Source organism: Taudactylus pleione, unplaced genomic scaffold (assembly GCF_031769625.1).
Source record: "Taudactylus pleione unplaced genomic scaffold, aTauple2 ptg000760l, whole genome shotgun sequence".
In the NCBI taxonomy this organism is placed as follows: domain Eukaryota; kingdom Metazoa; phylum Chordata; class Amphibia; order Anura; family Myobatrachidae; genus Taudactylus; species Taudactylus pleione.
The window spans coordinates 1,696,398-1,713,286 of record NW_028285162.1 but is presented as its reverse complement, the minus strand read 5'-3'; the positions used below and the strand labels follow the sequence as shown (position 1 = coordinate 1,713,286).

The 16,889-nt window shown below is 46.5% G+C and overlaps 1 protein-coding gene across 4 annotated transcripts in view; it reads right to left on the bottom strand.

The window, feature by feature from the left end:
• TMEM181 (transmembrane protein 181) overlaps positions 1-16,889 on the bottom strand; it is a 183,145-nt gene that overhangs the window by 73,768 nt on the left and 92,488 nt on the right. For all 4 annotated transcript variants that reach the window (XM_088457424.1, XM_088457423.1, XM_088457425.1 and 1 more), the window contains 2 exons: positions 14,292-14,382; positions 7,372-7,493 (listed from right to left, as the gene is read on the bottom strand). In XM_088457424.1, the coding sequence (XP_088313550.1) occupies positions 7,372-7,493; positions 14,292-14,382 (213 nt within the window). The remainder of the gene's footprint in view (positions 1-7,371; positions 7,494-14,291; positions 14,383-16,889) is intronic.

The window sequence follows — 16,889 nt, the reverse complement described above, 5'->3', positions numbered from 1 at the left end:
GGGGGTGGGGGGGACAAACAATTTATACATATACCAGGTGCACATACATGACCCCTCTATCTATAAATAAATTACTATACATCTCTATCTATATATAAGTAAATATTTGGATTTTTTAATATTCTCACGATAAAATCCTTTCCTGGTCTATCCATCTGGGGTACACTGCTAAGCGGACGCTGGGTTAGGTTATTTAAATATGGCTGCTGCCTACTTCTGTGGGCTGGGCCACAGAAGTAGGCAGTATAGAGTTAGAGAATTAAACACCAAAAAATTATAGCGCTCAACCTGTAAAATACATGCGACAAGGTATGAAATAAAAATGTATATTTAATGTACCTATGTGATAACATAAAAACTAAACTATAAAAATAGTTGAAACAAAAAGAAATAGCAGCAATATTCATAATATGAATTGCACTAAAATCCCAGGATGGAGTCCCGAATATAGGTCTGCAAATTAAATGTCCTTGTTTAATGAAATAGTTATTACATGCAAAGGTGGCCAGACCAATGTGGATAAAGTTAGTTTACCAGTCCATGGTAGGTCTCATCAAGTGGACGGAGATAAAGCACCAACCAGCCAGCTCCTAACTGTCATTTTTCAAACAGTCTGTGACATGGCAGTTAGGAGTCGATTGGCCGGTACTTTAACTCCATTCACTTTATCTTCTTCCAAAGCTTAGTAAACAGACACCATAATCCGATTGGCTCCGCCCCCCACTTAAACCCTCCTACTTCCCTGAAGCCTCAGTACTTTAACAAAGCTGCTTGGAGGAGCAAAGTCGCACCACTTTAACAACCATAAACCAAACAAAAACAGCAAAAGGCTAGGAAGGGAGGGGTAGCAGTATTCCCCAGAGGGATGACAAGGAAAGGATTTTACTGCGAGTACATAAAAAAAATCCAATTTCCCAATCATCAGATCTATGCTGAAATTTCCCAAATCAAGTCCAACGGGGGGGGGATGGGGGATTGGAGAAGGGCCCTTCTGGCAAGGCTGCACGCAACACACGGCAGCCAAAACCAGCCTCGACATAACCAAAAGTATGAAAACAGCATAACTTGGTGAACGTATGCATAGAAGACAGGTTGCAGCCTTGCAAAACTACAGCACCAAAGCACCATGTTGAACCACCCAAGAGGCCCAGGCCGAACGCGTCAAATGGGCCAGTAGCAAAGTAGGAACCAGCATATCTGAAGACAGATATCCCTGGCGAATAGCTGAGGTCACCCATCTAGCAATCGAACACTTGGAGGCCGGCCATCCACGCTTAGGAGCATCCACCAGCACGATGTTAGACCGAGGTATGATGAACGTACATCTGTAATGCCCTCACCACATCTCAGCGATGAAGCAAAGAATTGGAAGGAGGAGGACTAGAAAAAGGAAGAACGATGTCCTGGTTTAGCTGAAACTTGGACATTACCTTAGGAGAGAATGATGGCATAGTGTGTAACACCAACCTATCAGAATGAAAAATAATTAAGGGATTAAGCTGTTTAGCGAAAGCGATGGCTAGGAGGAAAGCAACCTTCAAAAGGAAGATAGAGTTGTGCTAACGATTCCAGAGGTTCAAAAAGGTGGTTTTTGAAGAGTGTCCAGGACCAAATTTAAATCCCAATGAAGGATAGGAGGAATGTAAGGTGGGTGGATGCGCAACACCCCCTGCAAAAAAATTTGCACCGATAAATGCATGTGAAAAACCACAGAAAAGGCAGATAGCTGCCACTTTAAAGACAGGTGAAGACGTTTTAACAGTCCCTCTTGCAAAAAGGACAAGAGACGAGAAAGACGGAAGACATTGGCTGAAAGGCGACAACGTTCACACAAGGAAATGTACTGACACCAGACCCTGTGATATATCTTGGATGTAACTGGCTTCCTGGCCTAAAGAATAGTAGAAAATCACTGGTCTCGAAAACCCCCAAGCTCTCAATATCTTAGCCTCAAGTTGGTCAAGACAAACTGGGGTGACGACATGGCCCTTGTCGAAGGAGAACTTCTCTGAGGGGGAGATGCCATGGATCGTCAGCCAGAAGACCAAGCCAATATGAGTAAAACGCTGGACATGGCAAATCCGGGGAAATGAAAATGACCGGAACAGTCTCTCGCTGAACCTTCTGAAGTACTCTGGCCACCATGGAAAGAGGTGGAAAAAAAATACTCCAGTATGAATGACCATGGTTGCCCAAGGATCCCTGGACCTTTGCTATGTAGATTGACAACTGCTTGTTGAGACGAGAAGCCAGTAGGTTTATAAAATCGGGAATACCACAATGGTTTGCTATGGTCTGAAAATCTTTTTGCCATGTTGCTTGAGAAATAACTTTAGTAAGTTCCGGACCAAACAGCGTGTCCCGCTCAAATGGAACACCTTCCAGAATGCACTTGGGCTCTGGATCTGCCTGCGTAGATCGGAGCCAAAGTGAACATCTAGCCGAGACTGCCAGAGCGGAAATACTTGACAACAGTGATGCTTTCATCCAAAGCCGCATCGCCCATATATACTGAGGCCTCTCGGATCTGGTCTACCAAGGCTAGGAGCTCAGCGGAATCAACATAAGATTGAATGCCTGAAGCCAACTGCTCAGTCCAAGATTCCAGAGCCTTGTTTACCCAAGCTATGGCCAATGTGAAACAAAAATATAGATTTGAGCAATGCTTAATTTTTTTCTCTCAGACTGTATGTATGTATGTATGTATGTGTGGCTGAATCTAGTTTGTGAAAATTTGCAGACACCAAATAGGTAGCGATGGTTATGAATAAATATGGTCACTGTAATAACATATATATGTCCTATCCATGAGAAGGTGGGACCATTCAATAACGTATTAGGTTAAAAAATTAAACTTAAGCTTACAATTTAGACAGTACGCTCCAATTTGTAGTGACTGATGTGAATGATTACAAATTTCCTGTACAGTGCTTAATATGATAAGCGCTATATAAACCAATAGTATTTATAAAGTTTAAGGCAGATGATTTAGAATAGGACTTATAAGAAAAGTTTTTTTTAACTTTCAGTAGGATTTTTAAGGAAAGATGAACAATTAATACAGGAATTTGTAAAATAAATAAATTTTTAATCCTTAGAAGTTATGACATTTAAGGTGAGGATGCCAATGGAAATGCAACTGTTAAGATGGTATTTGGGACATATTTGTTGGATGACATAAAGCAGTCACAGGTGATTATATACAACAGGGGAGATACCCCAGTTTTATTCTCTACGACCAGGTGCAGGATAAATGCCCACTGAGACAAACATCAGCCTCAGGTAAATTATATTTAGTAAGAAATACATAGGAAGGCCAAAGCGAGGCATGATTGGCTGCACACACTCCCCAAGTAAACGGTTTTCCAGCATAACTGTTCCAGAACTCAAAGTGATCATAATATAGTGGATTTGGAGGATAGATTATTTTGAGCTAAATGTAGAAGGAGAAATCGGTGAATAGTGACCCCTGCATCTCATCTGCCTTGTCTGGATAGACAGGGATATTCTTGGATGGAAGGAGAGGCGAACCTTAACTTTAGGAGGGCACTTCCCCATTCCTCACACTATGGATTACGGGGAGATGGGCATGTAGCATCTCGCTTGAAGTCATTAAAAGAATGTGTCTAAGTGAACAATAATAACTATTTTTTTCTAATAGGAGAATGTAAAACCATTGGGAAAGTCTTTTGACCATTTAAATTAACTTATTCAAGCTGAAATATCCTAAATCCAGCTAGGGTGTTCAAAGAGTGTTGCAATATCAGCAGATTTATTGGGTATTGGCAAGGAGAGGGTGTCCCAGCCACCGTGTCAGCTGATTCAGGCTACTGCTCATGGGATTCTGTCACTTCTCTTTGTTGTAGTCCTTTAAATGTAACCGTAGGCATGCCAGAAATTGAGAAAAGAAGCCTTGAATCTAAATAAAGAGCTCACATTTCTAACAAGATTCATGTAGTGGAAAAACCTCCACTCATGTATTATCGCATTAGAATCCTCTTTGCTGGCTGTCTCAGTGAAAATACAACAATCTGATAGCTGTCCTGCGAATGTAGAGGGGCTGTCACTCTATAACAGTCTCCTTGCTTAATACTCAGGGGAAAATGTAATAGCCTGCAAGATGCAGGCATCAACATGATTGCGCAAAGACAGACCATTTATTTTCAATCACTTTAAAAGGCAAAAACAGGTTGTTTTTGCATTTTAATATAATGCCGTTTCAAAAAAATGGCGAGTCTCGCGAGAATCACGTAGATACCTGCATCTCGCAGGCTATTACATTTCCCCCTCAGTCTCCTTATCTACGGATAATTCTGTATCTTCCCTTCATTTATTTGTATTGCAAAAATATATTCCACAGTGAGGGGCAGTCAGTGGTTCAATATACCAAGCAGCAGAGGAACTTGTACAGACTACATATGTATAAGTGGAACATATAATAAAATTAAATACAATTGTAGTATAAGGTACTTGGTTGTGAATGTTTACAAGTTTAAAGCCTAACATTAAAAACTATTGCATAATATTGTGTAGCTCCCCCTCATGCTGTAAAACAGCTCTGACCCGACGAGGCATGGACTCCACCAGACCTCTCAAGGTGTCCTGTGGTATCTGGCATCAAGAAGGGGTGTACTTGGTCTGCAACAATGTTTAGGTATGTGTAAAAGTAACATCCACATCAATGCCAGGACCCAAGGTTTCCCAGCAGAACACTGCCCACAGCATCACACTGCCTCCTCCGGCTAGTCTGGCTAATCCCCATAGCGCATCCTGGTGCCATCTCTTCCCCAGGTAAATGACGCACACGCACCAGGACGTCCACATGATGTAAAAGAAAACGTGATCCATCAGACCAGGTCACCTTCTTCCATTGTTTCATGATCCAGTTCTGACGATCAGGTACCCATTGTAGGTGCCTTCTGTCGGCACTCTGTCCTGTCTGCGGTTACGCAGCAGGCTGCAATGCACTGTGTGTTCTGACACCTTTCTATCATAGTCAGCATTAACTTTTGCTGCCTTTTGTGCTACAATAGCTCTTCTGTGAGACTGGACCAGATGGGCTAACCTTCGCTCACCATGCGTATCAATGAGCCTTGAGCGCCCATGACCCAGTCACTGGTTGTTCATCGTTAGACCGATTTTGGTAGGTACTAACAACTGTATGCCAGTAACACCCCACAAGACCTGCCATTTTGGAGATGCTCTGACCCAGACATCTAGGTCACAATTTGGCCCTTATCAAAATCATTCAGATCCTTATGCTTGCCTATCTGTCCTGCTTGCCAACAAATCAACTTATAGAACTGAGGGCCTGATTCTGAGCCGGACGCTCTGACCAGAGTGCTTGCTCTGAATCAGGGCCCTCCTACCTAAAATTGGAGCGGCCTCCTGGCCGCTTGCATAGCTGTGGGTGACAACACACAGGTTATGCGAGCGGCCAAAAAGATGGTCGCGGTGGTCAAGACCATCGCGACTATCGGGCTTGCGATGAGTCCCTGCGGTAGGGTCTCGCTGCCGCAAGCCCAGGAGTGCTTTTGGCTCTATCAGAGCCAAAAGCACTCCCACTGACATCACTAGTGATGTCAGTGGGGCCGGACCCAGACGGTAGGAGTTCCCATGGGAACGCCTCCGTCTGGGCAGCAACGCCCCCGGCACGCCCACCAAAGGGGGCGTGCTGTCACACACCATCGACAGCACGCCCCCTTTGGTGCGAGACCCATAGCGACGGCTGGCCGTCGCTATGCGGGTCTCACGCATGCGCACGACTGAGCTCCCTCCATCGTGTGCATGCGCACTAGGGCACCATCGACCCGCTTGCGAGCGCTCAGCGCTCGCGAGCGGGTCTGAGTCAGGCCCTGAGTGTTCACCTGCTGACTAATATATCCCATCCCTTGACAGGTGCCATTGTAATGAGATAATCAATGTTATTCACTACACCGGTCAGTTGTTTTACGGTTATGGCTAATTGTTGTATATCCCAACTGTATTAACCTGGGTTGAATTAGGTAATTGAATGCTGAAAAACCACTTGAATTCAGCCCACATTTATTTAATTTAGAAATAAGTGGGAAAGCCAAAGCAAAGCTGGTTATTATTGGTAAACATCAATTGTATTTAAAAAAAAATATTACATTATGGGACAATTTTTACAATTAGAAAATCAAAGGTCCCCGTCCATAGAATGAAAGGGACTTTTTAAGCATGCATCTAATGGTGCATACACAGGGTCAGATCTGTCAGATGAACGATTTTTTAAATCGTTATTCATATCGGACGACAAATCGGACCGTGTGTATGCACCATTAAAGTGACTTTTCTTAGCTGTCCTTACAAACTGTTATTACTTCATAACTTATGATGCATACACAGTCAAATTTGTTGTCAGATATGAACGATAATGATTTTAAAAATCCTTCATTACTTCATATCTGAAATAAAATCTGACATGTGAGCCTGCAACGATGAATGATGCGCGTTCCCGCATGTCAGATAACGATATCTGACAGTCTGTGTTTGCAGTCAGATTTTGACGATTTCATTCATTTTAATACTGTTTGAAATCGTTCAAATCGTTGGTTAAATCGTTCAAATCGTTGGTTAAATCGTTCATCTGACAGATCTGACCGTGTGTATGCACCATTAAAGTTGCAAAAATGTGATTGACAGTTGCACAGACATATTTTAGTGTCTCATGTGAAGGAGGATGGAGAGCATATTACTCTTCATACAGACAGAGCTCTAGGGGTATTTTAAAGTATGCCATGTGACTGTGGTTGCCATAGTAGTATATGACCTTGTACAGAATTATAAATCATTAACAGCAGCTTGAAAAAAAAGAAGGAAACACAGTAAATACCAACATTCTTGTTAAAACACAATGTTTAAGGTTTACAAAACAAACATTTTCATGGGGTTGCTGTTTTAATATGTCTAATGCTGGGTACACACTGACAGATACATTGGCCGATCAATTGATCGGTCAATATATCTGCTGCCTGTCGGCTAGTGTGGACCCGCGATATGTCGGTGAACGTCGGCGTTCACCGACATTTCGTATTGGCTATGCTGCACAGCCGATGGACAGATATGTCTGCAGACATATCTGTCCATCGGCAAGTGTGTATGGGCGGGCGGTCAGCAGCGAGGAAGGGTGCGGGACACGCCCCCGACCAGTCCACCGGGTCCCGCCTCCAGGCCGCCGGGACCCAAGGGCACAAGCAGATGATGGCCGTTCAGTGTGTATGAACGACCATCATCTGCAGATATATCTGTCAGGTGTGTACCCACCTTAAGTAAATTTAATCTTTACTGACCCACACAATCTGTTTAGGAGCTGGTTTCAGTGAAGCACTGGAAGAAAGAGATATGTACCTGTGCACAGCTAATTGTCCTAGGACGAGTGTGTTCTTTGTTATCAACATATGGTACAGATGCATCTGGAGTCACACCATGTATTTTCACAGACATTGTAAAATTGTTTTGGAAGCTTGAGTCTGCACAAAGACAAATAGGCCATCATGTGAGAGAGTATCGTAATAGGCAAATGTATAAATTAGTCATTTCATCTGCAAACGCGAATTTAACACTTTATTCTCCCTAACTAAAACAATATATTTATTAGAAAATAAACCATGTAATTTATACTGGTCTTTTAGGAGGAAGTGTCAGTCAAAGTTTTGGAGAGGTCATGAGTGACTTCATTATACTGCATAATATCAAACAACTTTACAGATCCTACATAGAATATGAAGAAACTATTAATACTCACTGACCAAAGAGTGGTGAATAGAGAAATAAAAGAATGCAGGTTAGCAAGCGATTCTAGCCAATCACACATTAGAGAATTGTTAGGAGAAGGCAGCATATCACCATTATTGCTTTATACAGGCTACAGTTTTCTTAAAGTGGTGTGTGGGTTACACTATCTTTTCCATTACACGTTTGCAAGTGAAAACATGCAATGTCGGCAGTTCCGTAACCTTGTGCGCAATTGCATTACATTGCACAAGATTGAATTACCCTCAATGTTTTAAGAGTGACAAGTCCTCTAAGTACCCTGAAGTTGTAGGGGAGATCGTTAATTTACCAAAACTTTTAAAGAATAGACAAGGGGGGGGATTTAACCCCCTATTGTTCCTCAGCACACTGAATTATAATTGCAAAAAGATATGAAGACTATATGGTAATAGAAGTTCAGAGATATTAGTTGCATGCATTTGCAAATACATGGGAAGCAGCTAGGCCACGTCACAGCTTCTATGTCATTAGCAGTCCCTAACACTAAGGGGTTCACGTCCAGGGCGCAGGGCACCCCAAAAAACATCCAGCCCAGGACCCCCCCAGGGCATCACACAAAAAATGAAAAAAGGGTGACAGTGCAGTGAACTCCTTAGTGTTAGGGACTGCTAGTGACAGAGAAGCCGTGACGTGGCCTAACAGCTTCCCATGTATTTGCAAATGCGTGCAAATATCTCTGAATTTCTATTACCAAATAGTCTTCATATATTGTTGCAAGTATAATTCAGTGTGCTGAGGAACAATAGGGGGTTAACACCCCTCTTTTTCTACTTGGTATGACCCCTCCCTTTCATGCACCTGAAAAGTACTGCCAGATTGATTGAGCAGCTGCCATTTTTTGTCTTTTGTATAAAGAATAGACAAGGCAAAAATATGAGATATGGTAAGAACTTACCTTTGTTATCTCTATTTCTACGAAGTCCATAGGGTTCCACAGAATACCTTGGGGTATAGGTGTGACGTCAGTCATCGGGCACCATAGAGTTAAGCTTTCAGCCTCCCAGGATGCACTAGGGTCCCCCTCCTATACCCCGCCCCCGAGCTAAGGCATCTGAGTTTTGTACCAAGCCATAGGCCGGAGGAGGAGAAGGAAGAGAGAAAAAAGATCTGGATACACACAAGAATCACATTCTCACCAGAGACGGAAAAACCGGTGACCAGAGCAAAGCCCATCTGCAGCACAGGTGCAACAGGGTGGGAGTCCTGTGGAACCCTATGGACTTCGTAGAAATAGAGATAACAAAGGTAAGTTCCTACCATATCTCATATTTTCTACTTCAGGGTCCATAGGGTATCCACAGGATACCTTGGGAATGTCCCAAAGCAGTATCCTTTAAGGGTGGGGACGCTCCTGTGCTGAAAGGAGAATCCGCCGCCCTAAGGAAGCATCCTGAGAGGCGAAGGTGTCAAACCTGTAATACCTCACAAAGGTATGGACAGAGGACCACGTAGCAGCCTTGCAGATCTGGACTGCAGAGGCACCACGTGGAGCTGCTCACGAAGGACCCACAGACCTAGTGGAATGAGCCTTCACAGAAGGAGGAACCGGCATGCCTTCATGAAGATAGGCTTCAGAAATAGCCATACGGATCCAGGCTGCCAAAGTTTGCTTTGAAGCAGGCCAACCCTTTTTACGGAAGCCAAAGAGGACAAACAAGGCGTCCGACTTCCTAAACGAAGAAGTGCGGTCAACATAAGTCCTCAAGGCCCGCACAACATCCAAAGTGGCCACGGACAGACCCTGAAGGTCTGAGAACCAGTGCCGTGTGGGCCACGCGGGAGCTATCAACAGGAGCGTCCCTCCTTCCTGTTTGAATTTCCGGATTACCCGTGGAAAAAGGGAAACCGGAGGAAACAGGTAAGTGAACCGGAACGTCCACCGGACGGACAGAGCATCCATCAGAGACGCTTTTCCTTTCTTGTGCGTGACCCGTACACCGGCAACTTGTTGTTGTGCCGGGATGCCATGAGGTCGATCTCTGGAAGACCCCACTTGTCCACCAGAAGTTGAAAAACGTCCGGGTGCAGGGACCATTCCCCCGGATGAACGTCCTGGCGACTGAGAAAGTCCGCCTCCCAATTTAGCACTCCCGGGATGAAGACAGCTGATATAGCCGGAAGATTGCGCTCCGCCCATACCAGGATCCGAGACACCTCTTTACGAGAGCCGCCCGACTTTGGGTTCCTCCTTGCCAGTTTATGTCGGCCACGGTGGTAGCGTTGTCCGACTGGACCTGCACTGGGCGACCCTGTAGAACCCGATGTGCCTGCTGGAGAGCATTGAAAACCGTTCGGAGTTCCAAGATGTTTATTGGAAGCTCTGCTTCTGTCGGAGTCCACCTGCCCTGGAACAAGTGTAGACCCGGAACTGCTCCCCAGCCCCGAAGACTGGCGTCCATTGTCAACAGGACCCAATTCGGTACCCAGAACGGACATCCCTTGTTGAGATGGGTCGTCTGCAACCACCAGGCAAGGGACAGGCGAACCTCCGGGGTGAGCACTATCGTCTGGGATTTTAGAGACTGAGGCAGCCGTTCCACTTGGACAGGATAAGGTGCTGCAGAGGTCTGGAGTGAAACTGGGCATATTCCACCATGTCGCCCAGTAACCTCATCGCCGAGTGTAGAGACACCTGGTGGCTGTGCAGACAACTGCGCACCCTCGACTGTAAGGCAGAGATCTTTTCCCCAGTCACAAAGATCCTTTGCTGTCCCGAGTCCAATAAGGCTCCGAGGTGCAGAATCCACTGAGACGGGATTAGAGTGGACTTCTGCCAGTTTATTAACCAGCTGTGCCATTGCAGTAGCACAATGGTCAGGTCCAAGTGGCGCAGAAGGAGCTCCGGAGATCCTGCCACTAATGGAAGGTCGTCCAAGTACGGCAACATGTGGACCCCCTGCAGCCTCAGGGAAGCCACCATGACCGCCATCACCTTGGTGAAAACCCATGGTGCTGTCGCCAGGCCAAAAGGCAACGCCCGGAACTGAAAGTGGTCGCTGCGAATTGCAAACCTGAGGAACCGCTGATGGCGCAAAAGAATAGGGACATGCAGGTAAGCGTCCTGTATGTTCAATGACACCATGTAGTCCCCAGGTTCCAGCGCCAGAATGATGGACCGTAGGGTCTCCATCCAAAACTTCGGCACCCGCAAAGACTTGTTGAGAGCCCTGAGGGTGAGAATCGGACGATACGACCCATTGGGTTTCTGCACCAAAAAGAGATTGGAATAGAAACCCTGGCCCCTCTGGGAGAATGGAACAGGCACTATAACTCCAGCCTGGAGCATAGTGTGCAAGACCTTCCACAGCTCCGTGGCCTTGTTCCGGTCTGATGGTAGACCAGTGGTGAAAAATCGAGCCGGGGTCTGTGCCGGAAGGAGAGGGCACACCCGTGGGAGACCACCTCGAGAACCCAAGTGTCTGTCGTGGTGACCGACCAACACCGGGCGAACTGCTGCAGGGGGCCTCCCACTTTGGGATCCCCCAAAGGGAGGCCCGGACTATCAGGCCGCAGGCTTGTCATCTGGCTCTCCAGGTCTGCTTCCGGGGCTTGGCCGATTTCTTGGGGCCAGCCTGTCGGGGAAAAGACTGAGGTTTGGGCCTGCCCTGGGTCCTATAAGACCGAAAGGACGATGGTCCTGAACCAGAAGGGACAGCGGCCGACGGGAGACATGCCGATTTGGCTGCCGCCAGTGTGGCTACAATCTTGTCCAGATCTGGTCCGAAGAGAACTTCTCCGTTAAAGGGTAACGCCTCCAAACCCTTTTTGGAATCAGCGTCCGCCTTCCAGGATCGCAACCACAAGGTGCAATGAGCAGCCACCGCTGCTGAAGAAATTCGAGACGCCAGGGTACTAATGTCTAAGGCCGCCTCGTTGATATAAGTGGCCGAATCAACTCCGCCTGCTCAGCCGGAATCAAAGGACGCCTCCAACGAATCCGCCCAGCGCTCCATAGCTCTGGCAACCCAGCAAATGGCCATAGCCGGCCGCGCTGCCCCCCCCGTAAGGGAATAAGCGGACTTCAGGCAGATCTCCACCTTGCGGTCCGTAGCATCCTTAAGGGAGGACATGGATGGCATTGGTAATGTGGCACTACGGACAAGACATGTCACATGAGAATCCACCTGTGGAGGGGATTCCCACTTAGCAAAATAATTATCCGCGAACGCTTGCCAGGCTGTTTCCATGCCTCCTCTAAATGGTCCACCAACTGACCCGAAAGAGGAAAGACTGTGGCGTCACCATTCACATCCTTAAAAAGCCGCTGGAGGAACTTCGTCCTCAATCACCAAGGCTGTGCGGACTGCCCGAATAAGTCCAGGAATATACACCTTGGACCTAGCGTCCGCTTCCTTAGTACGGAGAGGTTCCTGATCATAAGGATCCAGAATCTCCCCATCATCAGACGTCCCTTCGTCATCCTCATAAGGAGCCGACAGACGCCACCGGCCGTTTATGTGGCCGCACCACAGACTCCCCTTGCAACACATCCGACAAGTGCTGTACAGAACTCGGCAGGGAGTTAACCAACGCCGGCTCCTGAGAAACCGGGAGAGGGGAAATAGGGAGACTGCGGGGTACCACCAATTGTCTTGGGAAACCCTGCATGGGTGACGACACCACTGATTGCTGGGACAAACCCATCTGCGTAAACGCGGGCTGCGGAGCTAACTGGCCCACTAAGGTTGTAAGCGCCTGAGCGAAACAAGCCCAGGGCGGCTCCTGTACCGGTGCTGTAACCGTAATAGGCCGCGCCAACGACAAACACTGCCGGCAGAGGCCCTCTGCGCTACCCTCCCCCTCCGCTAAAGGTACTTTACACATAGTACACTGCAGCCGGAGAGGAAAGTCACTTTCAGACATGATTGAGAAAGTATGTGAACCCTCTCACCAATTTTTTTAAAAAGGCGAGAGACCACCCTGCAGCACCGCACCGCAAGGGCTTTAGCTGAAAGAACAGGGACAGTAATAAGGCTGACAGTCAGAAATGGAAAGTACAGGCAGCAGCGCTAGCACAGTCACATACAATGCAAAGAAACTCAATTCCTGCACTAACAGCGCTGATAAATCAACTACACAGACACAGAGTCTGGTAGAACACAGCGCTGCATACACAGACCTGACCACAGCGGAGGAGAGGTATGCGGGGGGACCCAGACCACGATGCCTCCGTCCAGACTTCCAGCAGCGTTCACCATGCGTTCTTGAAGATGGCCGCCGAGGAGCAGAGAGGAGGCTGGCCTGGGGGAGTAGCAGGGCCAGTCGGCGTGTTGCAGAGAGGGATGTGTGCAGCGGGGGAGGCGCCGGCTGTGAGACAGGGAAGGCGCGCTCCCCTGGCATGCATTTAACCCCCGGGACGCCGCAGCGCTACCGCTCTGCTGCGGTCCGCTGCCCCAGGGGGGTAGTGGAAGCGCAGGTTATATACCTGGCTCCACGCTGCAGCCAGTCCCCAGGGAGCCCCCTGCCTGGGGACTCTGGACCATGTAACAGCGGAGACCCACCGCGGGACACCGCTGCTTACCTTGCTGTCCCCCTTGATTCCGGCCATGGTCCTGAACATCTGGGGTCACCGCTAGCTGTGACCACAGATGCCTACCAGCATCCCCGGATTGGTACCGGCGTTCTGGTACCGGCGGGGGTGTAGGGAAGACAGCATGGACATCAGGACTGACTGTCCATGCTGTACTTCCATATGTGCAGCCACAGCTGCATGAAGAAAACTTCAGGGGCTCTTCTTAGCCCCCACTCCAACAGGTGCACCCGACTCCGGCCGGGCACCAAACTAAACTGAGATGCCTTGGCTCGGAGGCGGGGTATAGGAGGGGGACCCTAGTGCATCCTGGGAGGCTGAAAGCTTAACTCTATGGTGCCCGATGACTGACGTCACACCTATACCCCAAGGTATCCTGTGGATACCCTATGGACCCTGAAGTAGAAACAAAAGTGTCAGGTCATATGTAGTGTGCAGAGCCAGCTACCGGGTGCAAATTTGTAGCCGAACAAGCCATGGCACAATGCAAGGGGCGCAAATACAATTTTTATTTGAACTCACATGGGGAAAATACGGTCTACTTTACTTTTGTATGCAGCTCAGAAGTAATGGCCGTTGCGGATCAGCTAAAACATGCCCTACTCCGAAATCTGTTCACATATTTTAAATTTGCCCTCCTGCACTGCAACATGTTTTGCCAAGGTGCAAAGTTGCACCTTACTCTGGATTTACATCTCACACCAAGTAATGCCCTTGTATTAGTATTCCCCCTCCCCTACACCCACCGGCAATTGACATAATCTGCATGAAAACCTCTATGTTTACATATTAAACTTTTAGTCAAACAAATCTACACGATTCATGGCATTTTTCAGGGACCTCACAAGTGGCCCCTGCTCTTACAGTGGGGTCACATGAAGCCTTCTTAAGTACCTTATACAAAGTGACCATTTTGAGTGCTTTCACACATGAAAGGGCATTAGCAGACGTATGGATTTCTTACCATCGGACTTGTCCAATACAATCCTACACATTAGCCATAGTTGTTGGTTGTAAGTAGACAAGATTGGGGACTGCAAATTAAACTTGCCCGCCTGGAATAACACAGGAAAATAATGAATTAAAATAACTTTGCATAAAGCAAATAGCATACATTATTAAAGGCCACGTCTAATATATGACAGAATATCTTCAAAGTTTATTTATAAGGCACACACACAAATTTCACAGCACCAGTCAAAATTTACATAGGGGGAGATTTATCAAATCTTGGAGAGAGATCAACCAATCAGCTTCTATTTTTTCTAACACAGCCTGTAAAAAGACAGTTAGAAGCTGATTGGTCGGTACTTTATTTCTCTTCAAGATTTGATACTTTTCCTGTTAGATAAAATAGAATTGCCCAAAGATGGGCTAAGTACATGTAAGGTGAAACAAGAGGAGAACAAATATGAGGCAATAGGTATAGAGGACCATTTACCATACAGCTTACAATCTAGAGGGGAAGAACAATTGAGACATTAGAAGCACATCCCCAAGTCACAAACATTGCCCCTGATTCTGAGTTGCACACAATTCGGACTGCGATGGGATCTCATGAACTGTGCAAGCGTCGGGGCCTACATACACATCAGAGCCATTATGAGCTAAGTCAGTGTTGTACGGATCACAGTCTCATCTCTACTTGCCAGAGTGTGGTTGTAACTGTGCAGCAATGGTGGAGTTAGCAAATAGGATGTGGCGTGGAAGTGTAGACGGAATTGCATTGCGGTCAATTTGGAGATAATCGTATGCAGAGATCCTTTCGACTGTAGTCAGATATTGTGCACCAAATATAGGACTGGGGCAAATGTGTGCTGAAAATAATGATGGATATCTTTACCAGCGGATGGATTGGGATGGTGGCGTCCGTTCAGGCAGCAATCCACATTTATTTCCGAACATAATTGAAAGCGCTTTACGTGTAACTCTTAATCAGGCCCATTATAAGACAGTGAGAGAGGGCTGCGGTGTAGTGCCCGGTAGGGGTGGAATAGGCTATGAGGGCACATTGTGGGTGGGAGGCAGACGGAAGAATGTGATGACATTGTGTGGACTGAGCAGGGTACGGGGTTGGGGAACATGACGCTAGCGTATTGGAAGAGAAAGTGTGTGGGATATTAAGACCAAGAAGGTTGGGTAGTTGTGGTTTGTGCAGGCTGGGCAGTGTCAGTTGTGCAGGGCGAGTAGAGTTGGGGTGCTAAAGTAGAAGTGTGGAGAGATGTATGCATGGAGTGGTTGTGTGAACAGTAAAGGGGATAGCTGTGGGGGGCATACTAAATAAGTAGTAAACTAGAGGGAAGCAGGTGATACTTGGGGGACAGGTCTACAAAAAAAGTGTAGAGGTTGTATGCTGAGTGAGATGAGAGCAGTTGTAAGAAATACAATGGAGTTGTACAATTTACCACAAACAAGAACAAGTAATTTAATTAAGCCAGACGGTTAAATAGTTGGCATGAATAATTGCAAAGGGACAAATGGCTGCAGAAAATAAAATGCATACCACACTCACTTACCATTAAGTATATTTACACAAAAAGTACATTGCAAAGCTAAGAAGTCTGTTTTAAGCCAAAGTGGGAGTGCTAAATAACGGGGAAAACAAAAGCATACTAAACAGCACAGTCGGCATGCTAGCTGTGGCCAATGCTCTAACCCTGTCCCATATCCGTGTTGTACACTGGTAATTAGCCCCGCTGAGTAGAGGAAAGCTGGTGGGGGAGTGACAGAGTACTGCTCTCTAGGTCACTAGCATTCTGTTCATTCTTTGTAAGGGCCTCCCTCACAGGAGGTGAGGAATTATACTCTGCTACAGGCAATGAAAAGCCTGTATTAGATATAATAGGAGCCGCCAGAGCAATGGCACGTCCTCTAGAAAACCAAGTAAGAATGAAAGAAATAATATAATAGACAAACTGAACCAACATCCCTAAGCGAAACGGTTTAATTTGTACACCAGTAACTGCGCCTGTCATCTAACTACCTCATACTTTAATGTTTCTTTCGAAATTTATGAAACTGTACTTTACTTCTTGGTGTGTTTAACCCCAAAGTTTAAAATGGCAAGGATATTAAAAGCAAAACATGTTGTGTTTTGTTTTAATATCATTGCCATTTTAAAGGTTAGAGTTAAACACGCCAGGAAGCTCCAGCTTGCAAAAGCCGCAGCTTAGTAAATTTACCCCTCAGACTCTTCCCACATTCTGATTAACTGACAGAGGGCCTGATTCAGATAAGGATGCAAATGCCATCGCAATTGTGAAAATATGCTAATGACTCACTCGCCGCCAGTGCTTAGAGATGTCTATTGAAAGTATCTCCCATCCGCCGCTCACGTACATCACTGGAAACATCAAATGCAAATCAGTACCCATCAGCCTTCTGAGTGAAATAGCGAGAACGCAATGGCTAATATGTGGACGCCCAAAAAACAGCGTGCAAATGGTTTGACACACCTGCGTTTTTTTAACCACCCAGTTACCTCCCCCAAAAGCCGACTACCAGTCGCTCACTTTGCGAGTGAATCCTCTGTATGAGCGTAATCGCAAATCAATCGCTGCGC